The sequence below is a fragment of the Canis lupus genome, chromosome 24 (assembly GCF_003254725.2).
Source record: "Canis lupus dingo isolate Sandy chromosome 24, ASM325472v2, whole genome shotgun sequence".
In the NCBI taxonomy this organism is placed as follows: domain Eukaryota; kingdom Metazoa; phylum Chordata; class Mammalia; order Carnivora; family Canidae; genus Canis; species Canis lupus.
Window position 1 is genome coordinate 3,417,696 of NC_064266.1, and position 18,961 is coordinate 3,436,656.

At 40.9% G+C, this 18,961-nt stretch overlaps 2 protein-coding genes and 1 long non-coding RNA gene across 10 annotated transcripts in view; 1 reads left to right on the forward strand and 2 right to left on the reverse strand.

Moving 5' to 3' along the window:
- Positions 1 to 2,475, reverse strand: part of CFAP61 (cilia and flagella associated protein 61) — a 278,254-nt gene extending 275,779 nt beyond the window's left edge. For 7 of the 8 annotated variants that reach the window (XM_049100274.1, XM_049100273.1, XM_025469131.3 and 4 more), the window contains exon 1: positions 2,272 to 2,425. The gene's annotated coding sequence lies outside the window, so the exon portion shown is untranslated. Of the gene's footprint in view, positions 1 to 2,271 lie in introns of all 8 variants that reach the window. The other variant, XM_049100272.1, reaches the window with a different exon arrangement.
- On the forward strand, positions 2,162 to 18,533 carry CRNKL1 (crooked neck pre-mRNA splicing factor 1). Its single transcript, XM_025469133.3, has 14 exons — positions 2,162 to 2,618; positions 4,216 to 4,368; positions 5,878 to 5,969; positions 6,745 to 6,903; positions 7,762 to 7,928; positions 9,759 to 9,937; positions 11,047 to 11,217; positions 12,170 to 12,361; positions 13,067 to 13,126; positions 13,847 to 13,927; positions 14,988 to 15,227; positions 16,427 to 16,528; positions 16,971 to 17,219; positions 18,310 to 18,533. The coding sequence occupies exons 1-14, from the start codon at positions 2,445 to 2,447 to the stop codon at positions 18,475 to 18,477; spliced, it is 2,187 nt and encodes a 728-aa protein (XP_025324918.1). The 5' UTR covers positions 2,162 to 2,444; the 3' UTR covers positions 18,478 to 18,533.
- On the reverse strand, positions 7,738 to 11,832 carry LOC112673510 (uncharacterized). The gene is made up of 3 exons (XR_003144835.3): positions 11,781 to 11,832; positions 10,984 to 11,505; positions 7,738 to 8,025 (listed from the first exon to the last, which is right to left on the reverse strand). It is a non-coding gene; the product is annotated as an uncharacterized LOC112673510 (long non-coding RNA).
- Positions 18,534 to 18,961: the final 428 nt, after the last annotated feature.

Consider the following 18,961-nt stretch of genomic DNA (forward strand, 5'->3'; position numbering starts at 1 on the left):
CACATGAGAAATCTTTTAGCTTCATGAGCCACATGTTCTTTGTGCAACTACTCAGCTCTGCTATTATAGCATCATAACCAGAAACAATATGAATACAAATGAGCATGACTATATTCCAGTAAAATTCTAGGATTGCCTAGGTGACTCCATTGGTTTAGCATCTGACTTCAGTACAGGCCCATGATCTCAAGGCTCCTGGGGTCGAGCCCCAAATTGGGCTCCAGACAGTGTGGAGTCTGCTTTTTCCTCTGCTCCTCCCCCAGCTCTCTCTCAGATAAAATCTTTTAAAAATATTCTACTCATGGACACTGAAATTTGACTTTTATATAATTTAGTGTGTCCTGAAATACTCTTTTGATGTTTTCAGTTGCTTAAAAATATCTTAAGAGAAATTCTTAGCTCATGGGCCCTACAAAAATAGTAAACAGGCTGAATTTGACCTATGGGCTACAGTTTCCCAATCACCAGAATAGGATCTTTAAGAAAGTAAAGATAAAAACAGTCTTTAACTTAGAATTCTTACCTAGCTAAACAATCACTAAGAGATGAAAGTAAAAAAGAAAAAAAAAAAGACAACCTACAACAAAGATAGAAAGAAAATATAACTCCAAGAACCTGGCTGAAAGAACCCGTAAAAGATGTGAATAAAATTAAAATCAGAAGGGAGTGAAATATAAGATAAAATGCTAGGGAGAGAAAAGCAAACAAGCAGGTTTATTTAAAAAAGCACACACAAAAAAGAGTAATAATGATTATAAATTTTGTTTAAAAAACAAAAAACTGGATCGAATTACCAAACAATAAAAACTTGTGAGATAGAAGGAGACAATCAGCAATAAAACATTCTAAGTGTGTTTCTGAAAGGAGGCTAGATTAAACTTAAATCAGTTAAGTATAGTTACAAGTTTAAGGGACATCACAAAAGGGAAACATTTTTTTTTATTTTAATAGTTATTGGTTTATTTTGTTAGGCGACTTTATTTCAGTCATATAAAATCTCATTCAACTTATTTAAAATTTGAAAAGTGAGATAACTTACAAATATTTAAATAAGTACATAGGTAGAACAGAGCTATGGCAAATATTTTTATACTGGTTACAAATGACTTCAGTTAACGTTTTCTCAATAGCACTATTTACGGAGATAGATTTAAATACATAAAATACACACATATATTTATACTTATGAATATTTTTTCTGAATACCAAAAGAGCCTTGCAATTGTAAAAATTTCTTAACCAGTGAGCTATCACACCACGAAGACAGGGAGGAAGCCCAAATGCATATAACAAGTGAAAGAAACCACTCTAAAAAAGCTACATACCGATGCAAATGACACAACATTCTGAAAAAAAGCAGCCCTAAAAATTTTTTAAAATCAGTGGTTATAGGAGGCAAAAGGAGAAGGAGGAATAAATAGATGGAGCACAAAGGATTTTTAGGATGGAAAAACTATTCTTTACCATTCTATGATGGTAGATACAGGTCACTAAATTCCATAGAATGTGAACCCTAATGTTAACTTGTGAATAATGAGCTGTCAGTGTAGGTTCATCAATTACAAAAATGTACCACTCTCACGGGGAATATCGATTGTGGGGGCAAACGGGACGGCAGGTGTGAGAAACAGAAATTCTCTGTACCTTCATTCAACTTTTCTGTGAACTTAAAACTGCTATTTTAAAAAGTCTTTTTAAAAAAAATTCTCTTCACTATTTGCTTGCATAAAATTAGCTTTTTCTTTTGAAGATAGGTCAAGAATTACACCAGCTAACATTTACGGAGCACTTTACATAGATTTTCTCCTTAATGATGATAAAATAGATACTATTCTTTTTGTCTCACAGCTAAGCACCATGGGGCTAAGAGAATTGATGTAATTAAGGCACATTTACAAAAAATTAAGCATCTGTTTATCTGACCACAAGGATGGTTTATTTGCTAGTACTTTGATGATTTATTTTCATTTTTTTCTATTATTTGGCTTTAAGATGCCTTCAGTTACTTCACTTGTGCACAACTGTCCAGAAAAAAAAAAAAAAAAAAAGAGACCTCCAAGACTACAAAACCTAGAACGCAACGCGGCGCCAGGCCACCTAGGAACGCAGCAGCTCGCCCCTTGGCATGCTGGGAAAGGAAGTTTTCTGGCCTACCTCTCTGCCCCGACCCCAAGCCTCCGGATCGGAGCTTTGTTCCTTTTGCCCTTCCCCGGAGCCACGGTTCGACCGACCCACCCATCCTCGCAAGTCCTCCCAGTTCCGGAGACTGACCTGGGGATGCGCCCCTGGCGCCCCGGACTCCGTCCCCGCGCCCCTGTCGGGCGAGCCAGCACTACCCACCTCTCCCGCAACTCCGAGACACTGCTCTCCGAGGAGGACGCTCAGCCCGGTTACCACAGAAACGAAGTTGCCGGCGTCACGGCGCGTGCGTGAAGTCAAAGGTCATGCCAGCAACTTCCGCTTCCTGTTTTGGGATCTCGCTTGTTGTCGGAAATCCCTGGGATTCTGTCCAGCCCTCGGGGTCTATTTCTGGGGTCCAGGTTGAGTCGCGGTCTTGTGCTGCAGCCATGGCGGCCTCCACCGCTGCCGGGAAGCAGAGGATTCCCAAAGTGGCGAAGGTAGGAGACCGCGAAGGGCTTTGTGGGAGGAGGCCCCGGAGAGGGGCTTGCCCCAGCCTCCTCGGGGCCCGCGGCGGAAGACTGCCTAGAGCCATCCTACCCCGTGTGGATCGAGTGGAAGGGTCGGCAGGCGGTGGGGCGCAGGCTTTTGTCGCCCCGGAGACGCTCCCTTCCCACGCCGCGTTGGCGCGGCCTTCTTTCTAGGGCGTGTTTTTGCGGAGGGAGGAGTGGGGTCATTCGGCAGGATTTAGGCAGCGCGCTAGGCGCTGGGGAAGGAACTACGACCTAACGCGGGCAATGTGCCGTTTTCACAAATGACACGAGCCAATGTGAAATTGCCACCTTGCCGAATACGAGTGAGGCGGCGTAGGATATGCCGCGGAGTGATGGGGTTTGTATGAGGGGTATGCCGAGTCCGCTTTCCTGAGGAAGTGATGTTTAAGCCGACACCTGGTGGCTGACTAGGAGTTAGGCCCCCTGAGCCTGGAAAGAATGAGAGGGCATGGGTTGTGTAGTGGCATTAATTTAATTAAACAGTAAGTTTGGTATTATATGATAGTTCCATCGGTGACTGATACTCACTGAGTGCTTAATGTGTGACGGGCTTTACCCTGAACCTTTACGGACGCCCTCACTCCAGTCTGTCTCTCCAGCCCAGGTGGCTCTCTTGAGCTTGTCCTTTACATATCCGTTTAAGTCACATAGCACAGCATCTGTGACTGCATATGAGCTGTAGTCATTATTATCAAAGTCATTCCACACATGGCATTAAACAATATTTCTTATAATCCAATTCCATAAAATGTTACAGGGCACCAGTGGTCCAACAGATATACAGTGTGAGCCACATTATGTAATTTTAAGTTTTCCTGTAGCTACATTAAATAGTCAAAACAGGTGACATTAATTTTAACTGTATATTTTCTTTAATCCATTGTATCCAATATATTGCTAATTGAACATGTAATCAACATAGGAAATCTAATCAGGCAGTTTACTGGCTTATTTCACACTATGTCTTCAAAATCTAGTGTATATTTTACCCTTACAGTCCATCTCTATTTGGGCTCACTGCATTAGCTCATGACTACTATGTTGGACAGCACAGCTCTAAGACTTCAAGAAACTTATGGTCTGTCTAATGATGGGAATTTATTGAACTGTCTTTGATTTGAAATGCCATGAAAACAACCAAACACAGTTTGAGGCATTATCATCCACATGGGGCATAATTGAAAAGTTCTGTAAATAGAGAGTGTAACACTAGGAAAGATACAGCACACATCTTCATAAAACACCTCTAGTGAGAATTTACCTGAGCAGCCTCAAGGTTTATTATTATTCTAATCTAAAAGAGAACACTTGCTATTTTTGCTACCTTTTCTCTGAAGACTTACCTATGGCTTTGTAATAAATACCATGCATAAGAAAGAAAACTTTGTTTTCTGTTTAATTTCATAGAGAAATGAAAACCTGTCATATGAAGAGGGCATCTTGTAATAATACAAAGTTCCCATCCTAAAAAAATGTCTTTTTGCTTCCTAAACTTTGTGTGATGAGCATCTACTAAAAATGAGAATATCTTCTATCTTAAAAGGTGAAAAACAAAGCCCCAGCTGAGGTACAGATAACTGCTGAGCAACTCTTAAGAGAAGCTAAAGAAAGAGAACTTGAGCTTCTTCCTCCTCCACCTCAACAGAAGATCACAGATGAAGAAGAATTAAATGATTACAAACTAAGAAAAAGGAAGGTCAGTCAGGGTGATATTTTCAGTCTATTAATAACATTGTTATTACTTTATAGGTCAAAGTTTGCAGAATTCCTCATTGGTTAGAGAGGCTATAAGAATAGGTTAGTGTTTCTAGCCACATGAGTAATGTAACTCCTGGTTACCAAATAATTGCATTTTGCTGAACTTTACAAAATATGCCATGAATTGTCTTTTAAAGTATAAAGAGATTCAGTCCACCAGAGACATAATTTTTGGTGCAGAATCAAAGATGGAAGTTTAACAAGTGGAACATCTGACAGTTGGAAGGGGCTGGTCTTAACCAAGGTCACATTATGTACTCTCTCTGTACTACATTTTATGGTAAGAATTGAGACCTGGAAAAGAGCTGAGAGAGGACTTGGATTCTTCACCCTAGAATCCTCACTCTAGGGTAATTTTTTTTTTTTTTTTTCTTTAAAGATTTTATTGGGCAGCCTGGGTGGCTCAGCAGTTTAGCACTGCCTTCAGCCCAGGGCATGATCCTGGAGACCCAGGATTGAGTCCCGCATTGGGCTCCCTGCATGGAGCCTCCTTCTCCCTCTGTCTGTGCCTCTGCCTCCCTCTCTGTCTCTCCCTCTCTCTCTCTCTCTCTCATGAATAAATAAATAAAATCTTTAAAAAAAAAGATTTTATTTATTTGTTTGTTTCAAGAGACAAAGAGCGTGTAAGCAGGGGGAGGGGCAGAGGGAGAGAGAGAATCTTAAGCAGGCTCTAGGCTCAGTGTGGAAACCCACACAGGGCTTGTATTTATGACCCTGAAGTCATGACCTGAGCCAAATTCAAGAGTCTGCTGCTTAACCACCTGAGCCGCTCAGGCACCTGTAGGATAATTTTAAACCACTAAGCCTGTTTTATCTACTTATTAGTGATGTTCAAAGAGTGATGTATGAAATTCTGAGACATTACTGAGAGGACTAGTAGAAATAGTCAAGAACATTTCCATGCTAGGAAAAAGTATAAAGTATATATTTTTTTTCAGGTTTTTATTTAAAAAGGTATAAAGTATATTAAAGTGTCAGTTAGCTATTAGCAAGAAGAGAAAATACCAACAATTCTGCTAATAATTCTTTATATCTAAAATTTTTCTCTTCATGTGTAAGACTTTAAAGAAACACCTGAGGGGCAGCCCGGGTGGCTCAGCAGTTTAGCACCACCTTTGGCCCAGGGCGTGAGCCTGGAGACCTGGGATCAAGTCCCACATCGGGCTCCCTGCACGGAGCCTGCTTCTCCGTCTGCCTGTGTCTCTGCCTCTCTCTCTGTCTGTCTTTCATGAATAAATAAATAAAAATCTTTTAAAACAAAAGAAAAGAAACACCTGAGATTGTAACCTTCATTCACGAGTTTCTTATTTCTCAAGGGTTCCAGGATGTAATCTCTCCTAAATAACAACAAAATGAATAAACCTTTTAGAACAGGATTAATAGACAAAGGATGATGTCATTTTTATTTATTTTTCCCTTCAGTTTGACCCTTTTCCCCTTCCTCCAGACTTTTGAAGATAACATAAGAAAAAACAGGACTGTGATTAGTAACTGGATAAAATACGCACAATGGGAAGAGAGTCTAAAGGAGATTCAAAGGTAAAATTGCTGAATGTGTAATTTCCTATGTCAAGATATAAGTTAAGAGACAGAAAAGTAGGAAAAGTTAGAGCACAAGTGAAAGAGCACGCCTCCGCTAGTAATTTTCCAGGTTGTCCCATGGAACCCTTGGACTCCTTTGAGGAACCTCAGAGGCACTGTGGTAGGCGAGTCCTGGGAGGAGCAGCGAAGGAGATGCTAAAAATGGGTCTCACCTCCAGCACACCCTCTACAGTCAGAGAAGCACAGTTTCATCTGCTTTCTTTGTACTTGAATTTTTTTTTAAAATAAAAACTGTTCACTGGAAACCAGTGGCCAACAAGATAAAAATCATAACCTGGCCCTTCCTGTTGCCCAGCCTTTCTACATTCTCCCAGCATACCGACTGCCCCGGCTGTGCCCATGTACTTGCCACTCCCGGACACATCGTGTCTCCTTACCCTACACTCAGCTGTTCTCTCTGCCTGGAATGAGCACTCCTCCCTACACACGTTGACCTCTAGAGCTTTCCTCAACTCACTAATTCTGGAGTTACCTACTACTTAGCCATTTGCACCAAACATCATTGACTATATTGCAGTATAATTATGTGCATGTCTACCTTTCTTTAAGAGTTTGTAAGCTGCCTGAAAGCATGTCTTTTCACTTTTTTATGCCCAGAATGCGCTCATGGTGGATACCTGGTAAAATAGCAGGGCACTGGAGATGGTTTGAGATAGTTGCCACATGTGTTGTATGTACTACTTTTGATATTCTCCAAATCTGCCTTCTTAAGGGCTCGATCCATATACGAACGTGCTTTAGATGTAGACTACCGGAATATTACACTCTGGCTAAAATATGCAGAAATGGAAATGAAGAATCGCCAGGTCAACCATGCCCGAAATATCTGGGACCGAGCCATAACAACTCTTCCTCGCGTCAACCAGTTCTGGTAAGTTTTTGAACTACCAAAGCAGCTTTTTGTAGGCCAGAAAAATTCTACATTTTTGTGTATTTATTTTATTTTAATAATTGTAATCACATATATTTAATTGACATTCTACTTTTTCTTTAAACATACCATAAGTAGGGATCCCTGGGTGGCGCAGCGGTTTGGCGCCTGCTTTTGGCCCAGGGCGTGATCCTGGAGACCTGGGATCAAATCCCATGTCGGGCTCCCGATGCATGGAGCCTGCTTCTCCCTCTGCCTGTGTCTCTGCCTCTCTCTCTCTCTCTGTGTGTGACTATCATAAATAATAAATAAAAATTAAAAAAAAAATTAAACATACCATAAGTAGTTTTTAGTGTCCTATAGTATATTAAGTCATCACAACATGTAATAGCTATATAATCAAAACTAAAATTTGGGTTGTGATCTTTTGTACATAAGAAACTTTTGTTGGACTAAGCGATTTTTAAGAAAAATGTATCTTTATTCCCTGTGGTTCACACTTTCCAGGTCTATATTTGATAAGGAAACATGTTCGTTTTAACCTTTGGGGAAGATAAAGTCCTAAGTCTTCACATTTTACAAAGTGTCAAAGATTATTTTTTCCGGGCAGCCCCAGTGGCTCAGTGGTTTAGCACCACCTTCAGCCCAGGACCTGATCCTGGAGACCTGGGATCGAGTCCCATGTCGGGCTCCCTGCATGGAGCCTGCTTCTCCCTCTGCCTGTGTCTCTGCCTCTCTCTCTCTCTCTGTGTCTATCATGAATAAATAAATTTAAAAAATGATAAATAAATAAAAAGATCATTTTTTCCCCTAAGTCATTTTGACCAAGACAGATATTTTGGGATGATTTTATTAAAGGTACAAGTACACATACATGGAGGAGATGTTGGGAAACATTGCTGGCGCCCGGCAGGTGTTTGAGCGCTGGATGGAATGGCAGCCTGAGGAGCAAGCCTGGCATTCCTACATAAACTTTGAGCTGCGATACAAAGAGGTGGATCGGGCCCGCACCATTTATGAACGATATATCCTTTGAATGCGTTGGGAGTATTGTCCTGGTTATTGCCGCTTCCATGGAGGTATAGTCAGAGTCTGGACATACGGACAGTCATTAACATAAGCCTAGAAGCCAAAGATAGAGGTTTTATTTGCTTTATGAGCTATATATATTTTTTCTAGAGAATAGGGTGGTCAGAGTAAAAGTTTGTGGTCTAGGTAATTGAGCTTTTTCCAGTGAAACTTTGGGTTTGTTTATATTTTGGCATTCCTTGTGGAAAGTGACATAGCAAGGTTTTGGCTGCTGTAGCCAGTCCTGTTTTTCTAGGGCTTTATTTCTAGGTTTTTCTAGGGTGTTGATCATTAGCAGCACTACTGGAGTCCATTCAAAGGATAGAGACAGGAGGGCAGCATAGTGTAGCAAATTCCAGCTGCAATGCCATTTGCCATTTGGATGGGTGTGAGTCCTTTCTCTGGCACCTGTTAATGGAGCAGCCTCAGACAAGTCACTTAACACTTCTGAACCTCAATTTTGCCTTTATAAAATAAAACCAAATCTACCAAGATTAGGTGTTTTTAGGATTTAAGATTATAAATCTATATGAAGGGTCTGTGTGTGTATACACATTGCCCTTAGAAACAGTGATTTGGTATTTGCTATTTAAGTGACTTAATAGAACAAAGCTACCAGGAAAAACAACAATCAACTTTACTATGCAATTTTAAGGTCTCCATTACTTCTGCCCATTTTAATATGATTAATTTAACAGAAGCTTCTATAGTACTTGCTAATGTGCCAGGCATTGTTGTAAGCACTTTACAGATACCATCACTTAATCCCTAGGCAGTCCTGCAGTGCAGGAGCTAATCCAGTCTGCAGGATGGTAAATGCAGGCACGAGCGCAATAAGCAGCATGGCCAGGGTCTCTCAGGTAGTAATGGAAATGGGCTTTGAACCCAGCTGTTAACTTCGTTGCCATATTTGAACGTATTACTATGGAATTAATGATTTCCTTAAGCGAAGTAGATGAAAATCGATTTAATCTATTAAGATATAAAATAATTCAAAACTTTCTTTTGTATGTCAACCATATTTCAATAAGAAAAGAGAAAAACCTAAAAAATTCTTCTCTTTGCCAATACTTAGCAGTTTTGTTTTTGTGAGATTTTTTTCTTAGTCATTAATTGAAATATTAATGTTATTGAGCATGTAATAGAGTAGGTGCCATTTGTTGAGTGGACACATTCTTTTGGCCCCAAGCTGCAAGGGATTTTACACACATTTCCTCCTTTAAAGCCACTGAGTTGGGGCATCCTGGGTGGCTCAGTGGTTTAGTGCTGCCTTCAGCCCAGGGTGTGATCCTGGAGAACCAGGATCGAGTCCCATGTCGGGCTCCCTGCATGGAGCCTGCTTCTCCCTCTGCCTGTGTCTCTGCCCCCCCCCCCCCTCTCTTTCTCTCATGAATAAATAAATAAGAAATCTTTAAAAATAAATAAATAATACCACTGAGTTGGGTTAGTATTATTTTTCTCTATTTACAGAGAACCGAGTCTTAGGCAAGTTAAATGAATTGTCTAGGATGGCATGGTTTATAACAGACCTCAGCTTTTTCATTTCTCAAAACTCCCATTTGTACCCACTACAGAAATACTGAATAAGCACTGGAGGAAGACAGATGAACCAGACACAACCCCCTGCCAGAGGTTACAGATTACCGGTTCTTCACCTTTGCAAATGTTTTATCAAACCCTATAGTTTGTATTGTTGGGGGTTTGGGTTTGGGTTTGGGTTTGTTTTTGTTTTTTTGTTTTTTTAAAGCCTTGTTGTCTTACATGGTATTTCCTTAATTCCCCTGAACTTGTTCTCGTGCACCCTGATGTTAAGAACTGGATCAAGTATGCTCGCTTTGAAGAAAAACATGGTTATTTTGCCCATGCACGGAAAGTGTATGAGAGAGCTGTTGAATTCTTTGGAGATGAACATATGGATGAACACCTTTATGTTGCCTTTGCCAAATTTGAAGAAAATCAGAAAGAAGTAAGTACACTTGAAGAGCTCAGTTATATTGCAGAACAGTTTAGGAAAGAATACTTGTGCACATGGAGTTCATTCCATTTTCTTATTCACTTATCCTTGGAAAAAATGTTTCCAGAATCTCTCAGAGAACAGCACACATGTGGCTTAGCTGCAGATTGGAAACTGAGCAATTTACACATTGTACTAAAGTGTCCTAATTGTATTGTCCTTTTTGAAAATTCAGCTTTCATATCTATGATGAGAATATTGTATGTAAACTGAAAGTTCATCATTTGCTCTCCTCATAAAAGGGCTTTACAGGTAATAAACCTGGAGAACAGAAACCTTTAGAACAGAGAACAGAATTTGAATGAAAACAGAGGTTTCCCCACAAATAAATCGGTTCTGATCTTCCATAATATATATGGAAATAATCCCTTAAAGTAACTCAGATACTACAGGATCGAGAGAGATGGGCTAAGGTCCAAATACAGGGTCAGGCCAGTGGGAATTATGAAGGGTTTGAAGCATAAGAGTGGTAGGATGTGATTTATATTCTAAGGAAGGCCTCTAGCTAATCCATGTAGACTGTATTGGGGAAAACGATGGTGAAAATGGAAGTAAAGGGACTTTTGAAGTGGTTGCGGAAGAAATGGAGATGGTTTGGGGGTGGGGGGGGTACAAAGAGCCATGTTGAAAAGGTAGAGGTGGCAGGGCTCTTTGAGGTAGTGCATGTGGGGAATGAGGACAGGAAAAGAGTCAAGGAGGACTCTTGGGGTTTGGGGCTCGAGCAAGTGCATGACTGTAGGTATTGCTTACAAAGACTGGGAAGACAGAGAGACCCAGGTTTGATGGTGAGAAAAAGGAGGTCAGTTTGGGACCTTTTTAGTCCTAGATGCACAGACGATACCCAACTGGCAGTGTTAGGTAGACAGTATTAGGCGTGGAGCTCAAAGAAGAATATTGGTGTGCCCCAACAAATACCTCAACAGGAGGGAGAAAAAAGTCTTTTTTAGGACATTTTGAAACCACACAATCTTACAGGTAATATATTATGTCATAATTACCTTCCAAGTTGTTGCTAGGGTGAGAATATTGTGTTGAGAAGTAATCCTCCTATCTGCTTTTAGTTTGAAAGGGTACGAGTGATCTACAAGTATGCCCTGGATAGAATTTCAAAGCAGGAGGCCCAAGAACTCTTTAAAAACTATACCATCTTTGAGAAGAAGTTCGGTGATAGGCGGGGTATTGAAGACATCATTGTGAGCAAACGAAGATTCCAGTATGAGGAAGAAGTGAAGGTGAGTGCTGATGCGGACGCTGACCCCTGTAGGTAACAAACATGCTGACCAATAGCAGCTACAGTGAAGGGAAGAATAGCAAGCAAGGACTCCCAGGGATCATGCTCTTGCTGATACGTCTGCAGTAATTGGCAGCCACTGCAACAGGAATCAGCAGGGCTCATAGAAAAGGCCAGCAAGCAGCGCTTGGGTTTGCTCTGCCACCAACATGTTGAAAGTCACTTTGCTGCTTGCTGATTGTGTACCGTAGAACTTGAGCAAATACTGGGAATCCATTTGAACTCATTTCTGAAAAAGATGGACGAGTCAGAGATTGAGCCAAATAGCCTTTGTGCACTACCTTTTAGCTTAACTGCTTGAACAAAAGATGTACTGTAGATATGGTTCTCTTCTCTATCTGTGATGTACTATTTTGTTTCAGATTCAAAGGCAATAGTGTTTCACTAATCTGCTGTGTATCTTAAAGCTTTTGCTAAGTCAAATTAATTAGGATATTGCCAAACAAAGGACTGGGTCCTGTGTTAAATGAGGTCAGTAAGATATATTCAAGATAAATGACTTACTGGAGAAGGCAGATTTCACATTTGTGGCCATGGTTCTGATTGCACTGTAATTTTAAATCTAGACATCATAATGATAAGCAGTCACATATATAAACAAATACATTCATAAAACTAGGCATCTGATTATTGAGTAACTATCTTGAGGGTGGTGGTTGTATATGAAAGCGGCCTTGCCGTGGGACACCTGGCAAATAATCTGTCCTCTATGTTCCTTTTTCTTTTCTATTTATAGGATCTCAGGAACAGTATTTTTAAATGAGCTAGTATGTGAAATCTAGAAAAACAGTTGCTAACATACAGTCAATCAAGGGTGTTCTTTTTCCTCACAGAATCCAGTGAGTGTAGCTCTTGGTTTGATTTTTATTCATTAAACTTAAACGGTCTTTTAGGCTAATCCACACAATTATGATGCATGGTTTGATTACTTGCGCTTGGTGGAAAGTGATGCAGAAGCAGAAACCGTTCGAGAAGTCTATGAAAGAGCCATCGCCAATGTGCCACCCATTCAAGAGAAGCGGCACTGGAAGCGTTACATCTATCTGTGGGTCAACTATGCACTCTATGAAGAATTGGAGGCCAAGGTAAAAAGTGGACTTCCGCATCAGCTATTGATGGCTGCGTCACCTCTGCGGGTATAAGTCTGCTGTTTTGGGTAGCGGTGGGTATGGACATGTGCGATCCCTGAAACAGGAATCTAGCTTTAGATTCTCGGCCATACAGTTACATACTCTCTCTGCAGCCTTGCAAACTCTTAAACCTGTCATTGGTCCAGGTGAGGTATTTTGTTGTATTTTGTGTTTCAGACCTGAGGCACAGGATTATCACTTAGAACTTCGGAAGGGAACAGTAAAGCAGCCTTTAGCTTATTTTGTGTCGTTTCCTGGGTTTCCTCCTCAGTAGGGATCACAGCTAGATCACACATCTTTGCTTTTAGTAAAGATCAAGGGGGGTTTTCAGAAATCGGCTGTGTTTAAATTAATTGGGAAAGATAAGCTTTCTGCTACTGATCTGAGGCTATAACTCATCTTTGTTTCTTTCTGCTCTCAGGCGAAAAGCTTCTCTACAGCGAAGCTCTCAGGGTTTGATGGCTATCTCATTGGTGATTCTTTAACTAAAGTTTGATGGCCCCTGGTGGTTCACACTTGATCATAAATGATGAAATCAGGGTTTGAGAATAGCATGCTGTGAAAACACTCCGTGTGGGGGTGTACATTTTTACTAGTACTAGCAAAACCAGCATCAGTAACAGACTTCAATATGTGGTGAAAATTTCGTTCCTAATACAGGATCCCGAGAGGACAAGACAGGTGTATCAAGCTTCTTTGGAATTAATTCCTCATAAAAAGGTATGTTTGCTGTAAGTGGTGTGTTCCAAACTGTCAAAATCCTGCTTCCATTACTTGTGAAATAATACTTAACTGTTTGAATAGTTTGCCAAGCAAAAACCTGTCAGAACAAAGTATGCCTTTCGCCTCTGAAAACACCTCACAGTCTAGTTGAGAGGGCAGCCTGTGTTAAATAACCAATGAATAATACAGAGAATAAGGTAGAATTTCAGAGGAGGATGGGTCATTGGAACAGGCTGGGTGGAAGGCGGAAGATGCACATCTGGAGAGCATGCAGCAGGTGCAGGAGACAACAAACAGGTGTCTGTTGCCATCCAATGGGACATGTGTGCGTGAGGGAGCACTGGGTGCACGAGTTCTGGAAATAGTTGGGACATTCTCTCTGTCCTGTTTCCCAGCATGAGAAGCCAGCAGAGACTTGACCAAGTTACTGTCTAGACTAGAGGTGGCTTGTTCCTCCCACTCACAAGCATACCCACAAAACAAAGCCAGTTCTCAGTAGGGGCTGCAGGGCCATGCAGTACAGTGAAGTCTTTGGATTACTCTTTCTAACTTTTGTGAAATAAACATCATCATATTCACTTAAAAACAAGAAAATGCATCTGTCTTGGCTCTGAATATTTAGGAAAATCTAATTACATGTGGCCTTTTATTAAATTTCTAACTTCAGTGTAATTGAAACAACGCTTTTAGATGTTTTTGTGTGCTTTTGTTTTCTAGTTCACGTTTGCCAAGATGTGGTTACTGTACGCACAATTTGAAATAAGACAGAAAAATTTACCGTTTGCCAGAAGAGCTTTGGTAAGTAAAGGAAGGTTCAGGGGGCTCCTGCGTGATCCAGTCAGTTGAACATCTAACTCTTGATTTTGGCTCAGGGCACGATCTCAGGATTGTGAGATCCAGCCCCACATTGGGGTCTATGCTCAGCATGGAATCTGCTTGGGATTCTCTCTTTCTGCCTCTCTCCCTGCATGTGTTCTCTCTCTCTCTCTCTCTCTCTCTCTCATTCTCTCTTTCTCTCTCTCTCACCCCCCCCCAGTAAATAAATAAATTCTTTAAAAAAAAAAAAAAAAAAGAAGAAGAAGAAGGATCAAAATGCATTCCTGACTTCTTTGAGAAGGAAATTAAATCTTAGTGCTTATAAGTTGGACAGTTCCTACTAAGAATGCTACAGAAGTGTTCTGCCTTTATAACCTGAGGTGTGTCAGAAAATGCATGGCCTTTGAAGTTTGGGTGATAATGTTTAAATTACTCTGTTTTAACATTGGCAGCTTTATCTGTAGTTGCCAGTTACCAGATCTCTTCTCAGACTGGAAGATCTGATGTTACGTCACATTAGATCTTAAATCAGATCTTTAGTAGACTGATCTTGTGCAAAACCTGGGAGTATTACCTGTGCCATCCTCTTAACAACTATCCTGAAGTCTCTTAATAAGATCAAATACTCTTCAAATGCAGTTGTCCTTTTGTAGGCCACTCTTGCCCTGGCTGTGGGCAGCACAGCAGGTTTCATTATGTGATCACTACTTTACTTACAGGACGTTTTATCCATCTGACATCTGTATTTTCTTAGGTGCCCCTGAGAAACTAAGTAAAATCCAAAGTACTTGTGAGACAGTTCTGCAACCCCTGTCTTGCTGAACAGGCACCAGCGGGCATCAGCCCTCCTGATAGCTGGGTGAAGTGCAGGGTTTCCGTCAGCCTTTTGTTAAGAAGCAGCATGGGCAGTGTGATACCACAGAGGGAAAGAATAGCTTGCCATGTTTTTTCCCAGCAGAGAACAGCTGTTGGAATAGTTTGGTGATGTCTGTACACCGGTTGAACCCACATATCATAGTGTTTTGGCCGTTTTATTTTCCAGGGAACTTCCATAGGCAAATGTCCAAAGAACAAGTTATTTAAAGGTTACATAGAACTGGAGCTGCAGCTTCGAGAATTTGACAGATGCCGGAAGCTTTATGAAAAGTTCTTGGAATTTGGACCTGAGAACTGTACCTCTTGGATTAAATTTGCAGAATTAGAAACGATCCTTGGTGATATTGAGAGAGCCCGGGCAATCTACGAGTTAGCCATCAGTCAGCCACGCTTAGACATGCCGGAGGTGAGGATCTCAAGATGAATATGATTTAGTTTTAGATATTTCCCCAGTATTGCTTTAGATGACCACCTAGATGTGTGTGTATTTTAGAGTATAAAGATAAACTCACCTGTAGTCTTGTCAACTCAGATAGTGCTTAACTGTTGGAGGCAATAGAAGAAGGATGGGGGTGGAAGAAGCAGCCCTCTAGGAAGATACCAGAGCCCAGCAAAGCCCCAGGATGACACCAGGATGAGTTGGGGTATAACAGGGCTGGTGACTGGCTCTCTTCCTCCCTTCTTCAAATAGAAGGCTAAAACAAAAACAAACAGAAAGCTAACTAAAGGAGATGGGGCAGGGATGGCCAGGCAAGGAAATAGGCAGCAGACGGCTCTGACTGGAGAATAGGGCAGATGAAGGTTGAGACTGCACATCTCCAGATTGTCCTGGCACAGTTTTTCCCAGATCGGGCCAGCAAAAGAAGCTCTGTCTAAACCACCATATTGCTGAAATTAAATTGCCGAGGTCCTGACCTATCCTAGGAGCTAAAATCATCCCTTCCCTATTTAAACTTGAGCCACAAGGTGGCGCCAAACCACGGAGAGGCTGGATTTGAGAGCCACTGAACTCACCCAGCCTTTTTTGTTAGTCCTGCCCCAGTGTGAGTTCATTTTGTGGCTTGGGCTGCATAGGCCAGGGCTTTGTGTATTATTGGTTCCGTCGGCTGGCCTCCACTGCTAGGCGTCCAGGCCATGTTTTACTTCATCCTTTTTCTCTGACAAGCAGTACCCAGCAAGTAGGCTGGGTACTCAGACATGAAGGAATTTACAGTGGAGGTAAGAAGAATATATCCTGGCTAATCTAGGCATGTCTTCTGGCAATGTCAAGTTGTATGTGATAGGATCATGGCAGTGTCTAGGAGACTTGGCAGTCTCTGAGCTTTTCTTGGGAAGTCTAGCATTTGAAAAACTCTGAAAGAAAATCCAAAAATGAATCCTGAATCCAAAGCCTTTTATCTCATAATGTAGAATGGTAACCACATTTTGGCCAGCTTGTAAACACCACTGGTTTTATTGTGTCCAGATGCTGCCTGTTCCTTAACTGTTCATAGAAGTTCCTAGGTTCTAGGTGTTCTAGGTTGGAATGGTAGTTAAGCTCAGCTTTGGATAGGGACGTGTTGCTCTTTAAATGTCAAGGCTGATTTATTAAGTTTTCTTTTGTAGGTGCTTTGGAAATCATACATTGATTTTGAAATTGAGCAGGAAGAAACGGAGAGAACACGAAATCTTTACCGAAGATTGCTTCAGCGGACACAGCATGTCAAGGTACCCTGCACTCTGTAGATTATCTCTGATTTTGGTTGAATCAGCAGTCCTGAAGGAAATAACATATTTTTGTATTTTAAGTGTTTCAAGTTTGGTTTGTAATGATTTTCTTGCATTTAGAAAGAGCCTCTGAGTCTCAGAGGACTTTGTGATATAAAGCTTATAGCAGGTCAGTATTTATACTGCATGGGAATAACTTGAATATCATAGGATTGAGTAAAAAGTTAAACTCTTTTCAGGATTTTACGACTATTTCAAACACCTAATTGGTTAGAGAAGCAGACTGATTTCAACATTATTGAAGCATATAATCAATATGTTCTTTGGAATACTATAGATAAACATGTTAGTATGTTCAGATGTCATTAACTAGAATTAGCATTACTACATGACCATTTTCTGGGTGACATGTTAATTTGCTTCTGTAATAATTTTTCTAAAGGTATGGATCAGCTTTGCACAGTTTGAGCTATCATCAAGGAAAGAAGGAAGTTTGGCTAAATGCAGACAGATTTATGAAGAGGCTAACAAAACCATGAGGAACTGTGAAGAAAAGGAAGAGAGACTTATGTTGCTGGAATCATGGCGAAGCTTTGAAGATGAATTTGGAACAGTATCAGATAAAGAAAGAGTAGACAAACTCATGCCAGAGAAAGTCAAAAAGAGAAGAAAGGTCCAGGCTGATGATGGGGTAAGAACTGAGCCTCTGGTGCTGGTCATCTCATGTCAGATGAGCAGAAATGCATCTGACTTTGAAATTTGTACTTTTAAGTGTCATATATGAATCTGAACATGGGAGCAGATAGCCTGGAGTAGGAGATGGTTGCAGTCTGTCTACCGTGGAAACACAGAGCAGAGTATATAGATCACCCAGGGGTGGAGAATGGGAGACAGGTGGCAAAGGTTTCTGGGAGATGGTTGATTCTGGGAGCTATATGAAGCATGATGTTTCTGGAGCATTAAACAGGAGGTCAGAGTGAAGGGAAATGAAACTTAGCTTTTAGGTAGGATCCAAGCCACAGACTTTGTAAGCTATAGGAAGGCCCTTATGCACAAAATAACATGACCCAGTGGTTGGCATCTCCTGCAAGCATACCCAAGGGGCTCAGAGTTGAGGAGGACCTATCGGGGAGGCTATTGTAAGCAAAGCAAGTGATGGTGGAAGCTGGAGCTAGGGTAGTCTTTAGAAAGCCAAATAAGTGACCAATTGGAGGTGGGGCTGTAAGGGCAAGGAGTCAGAATAATAGTGCACAGATTTATGACTTTGGTTACTGAGTATTAAATAAGTCTTTAAAAACTTAAAATCTTAGAAAACTAGATGAAGGTGGACATGGAACATGGGATATCTTGGTTGATGAAAGAGGAGGAGCTGTGCTTTGTGTTTTAGGATCTTTTTCCACTGGTTTTTAGCTCTCAGTGAGCTCCACTTGTAGCAACCCCAACCCCAACAGCTACTGTTTGGGTTTTAATTCAATTAACATCTAGTATATAATTAGTTTCAGAGGTAGAATTTAGTGTTTCATCAGTCTTCTGTAATACCGAGTGCTCATCACATCCCCTGCCCTCCTTAATGTCCATCACCCAACAGCTACTTGTTTAGCCCAATCTTGCAAGCCAGCCCTGGTTCTTCTGAGATGGGCTTTGGTGTGGTTTCGTAAAATGAAAGTAAGTTAAATTTGAAGAACTCTGTGGGTTTCGCGGTGAAAATTCTGCACTTTAACTGCAGTGTATTTCAGTCACGTGTTAGCTTATCTTTTCATTGTTTTTTTTTTTTCCCATAGTCTGATGCAGGCTGGGAAGAGTACTATGATTACATCTTTCCAGAAGATGCTGCCAACCAGCCCAACCTCAAGCTCCTGGCCATGGCCAAACTTTGGAAGAAACAACAACAGGAAAAGGAGGCTGCCGAGCAAGACCCAGATAAGGACATTGATGAGACTGAATCCTGATTTTCTTGTTCATATTGATAAATGTTTTATTATTTTTATAAATTAATCATTTGGAACTCTTGTGACTCTAAGTTTTTTTACACCTCACCAGTAACGAATTGATTGGAGTCTTTGATAGCTACTTTTTGAATTATTTTTAAAATGCTCTTGGGGTAAGTGAGGGGTTGGGGGATTGCAAGTAAATTTTTCTAACTGCTGGATTTATCTGAGTCTAAACATTTTTCTTGGTCCACATCACACATTAGGAAATCTAATTGAGGTAATGCTTTCAGCTATTTTAGATGGACCTACAGACTTTTGAAAGTGGTTTTCTAGCGATGTTCAAGTTACATTCTACAGTAACTTTTAAGGTGGTTTTATCATGCTTTTCTTCATAATGATATATAGAGCACACTCACCTGAGACCTCCAACTTTTCTGAATCTTCAGTCACACAGACTTGAGTTTCATTCCCAGCTCTGCCATTTAGTGATCTATAACTTAAC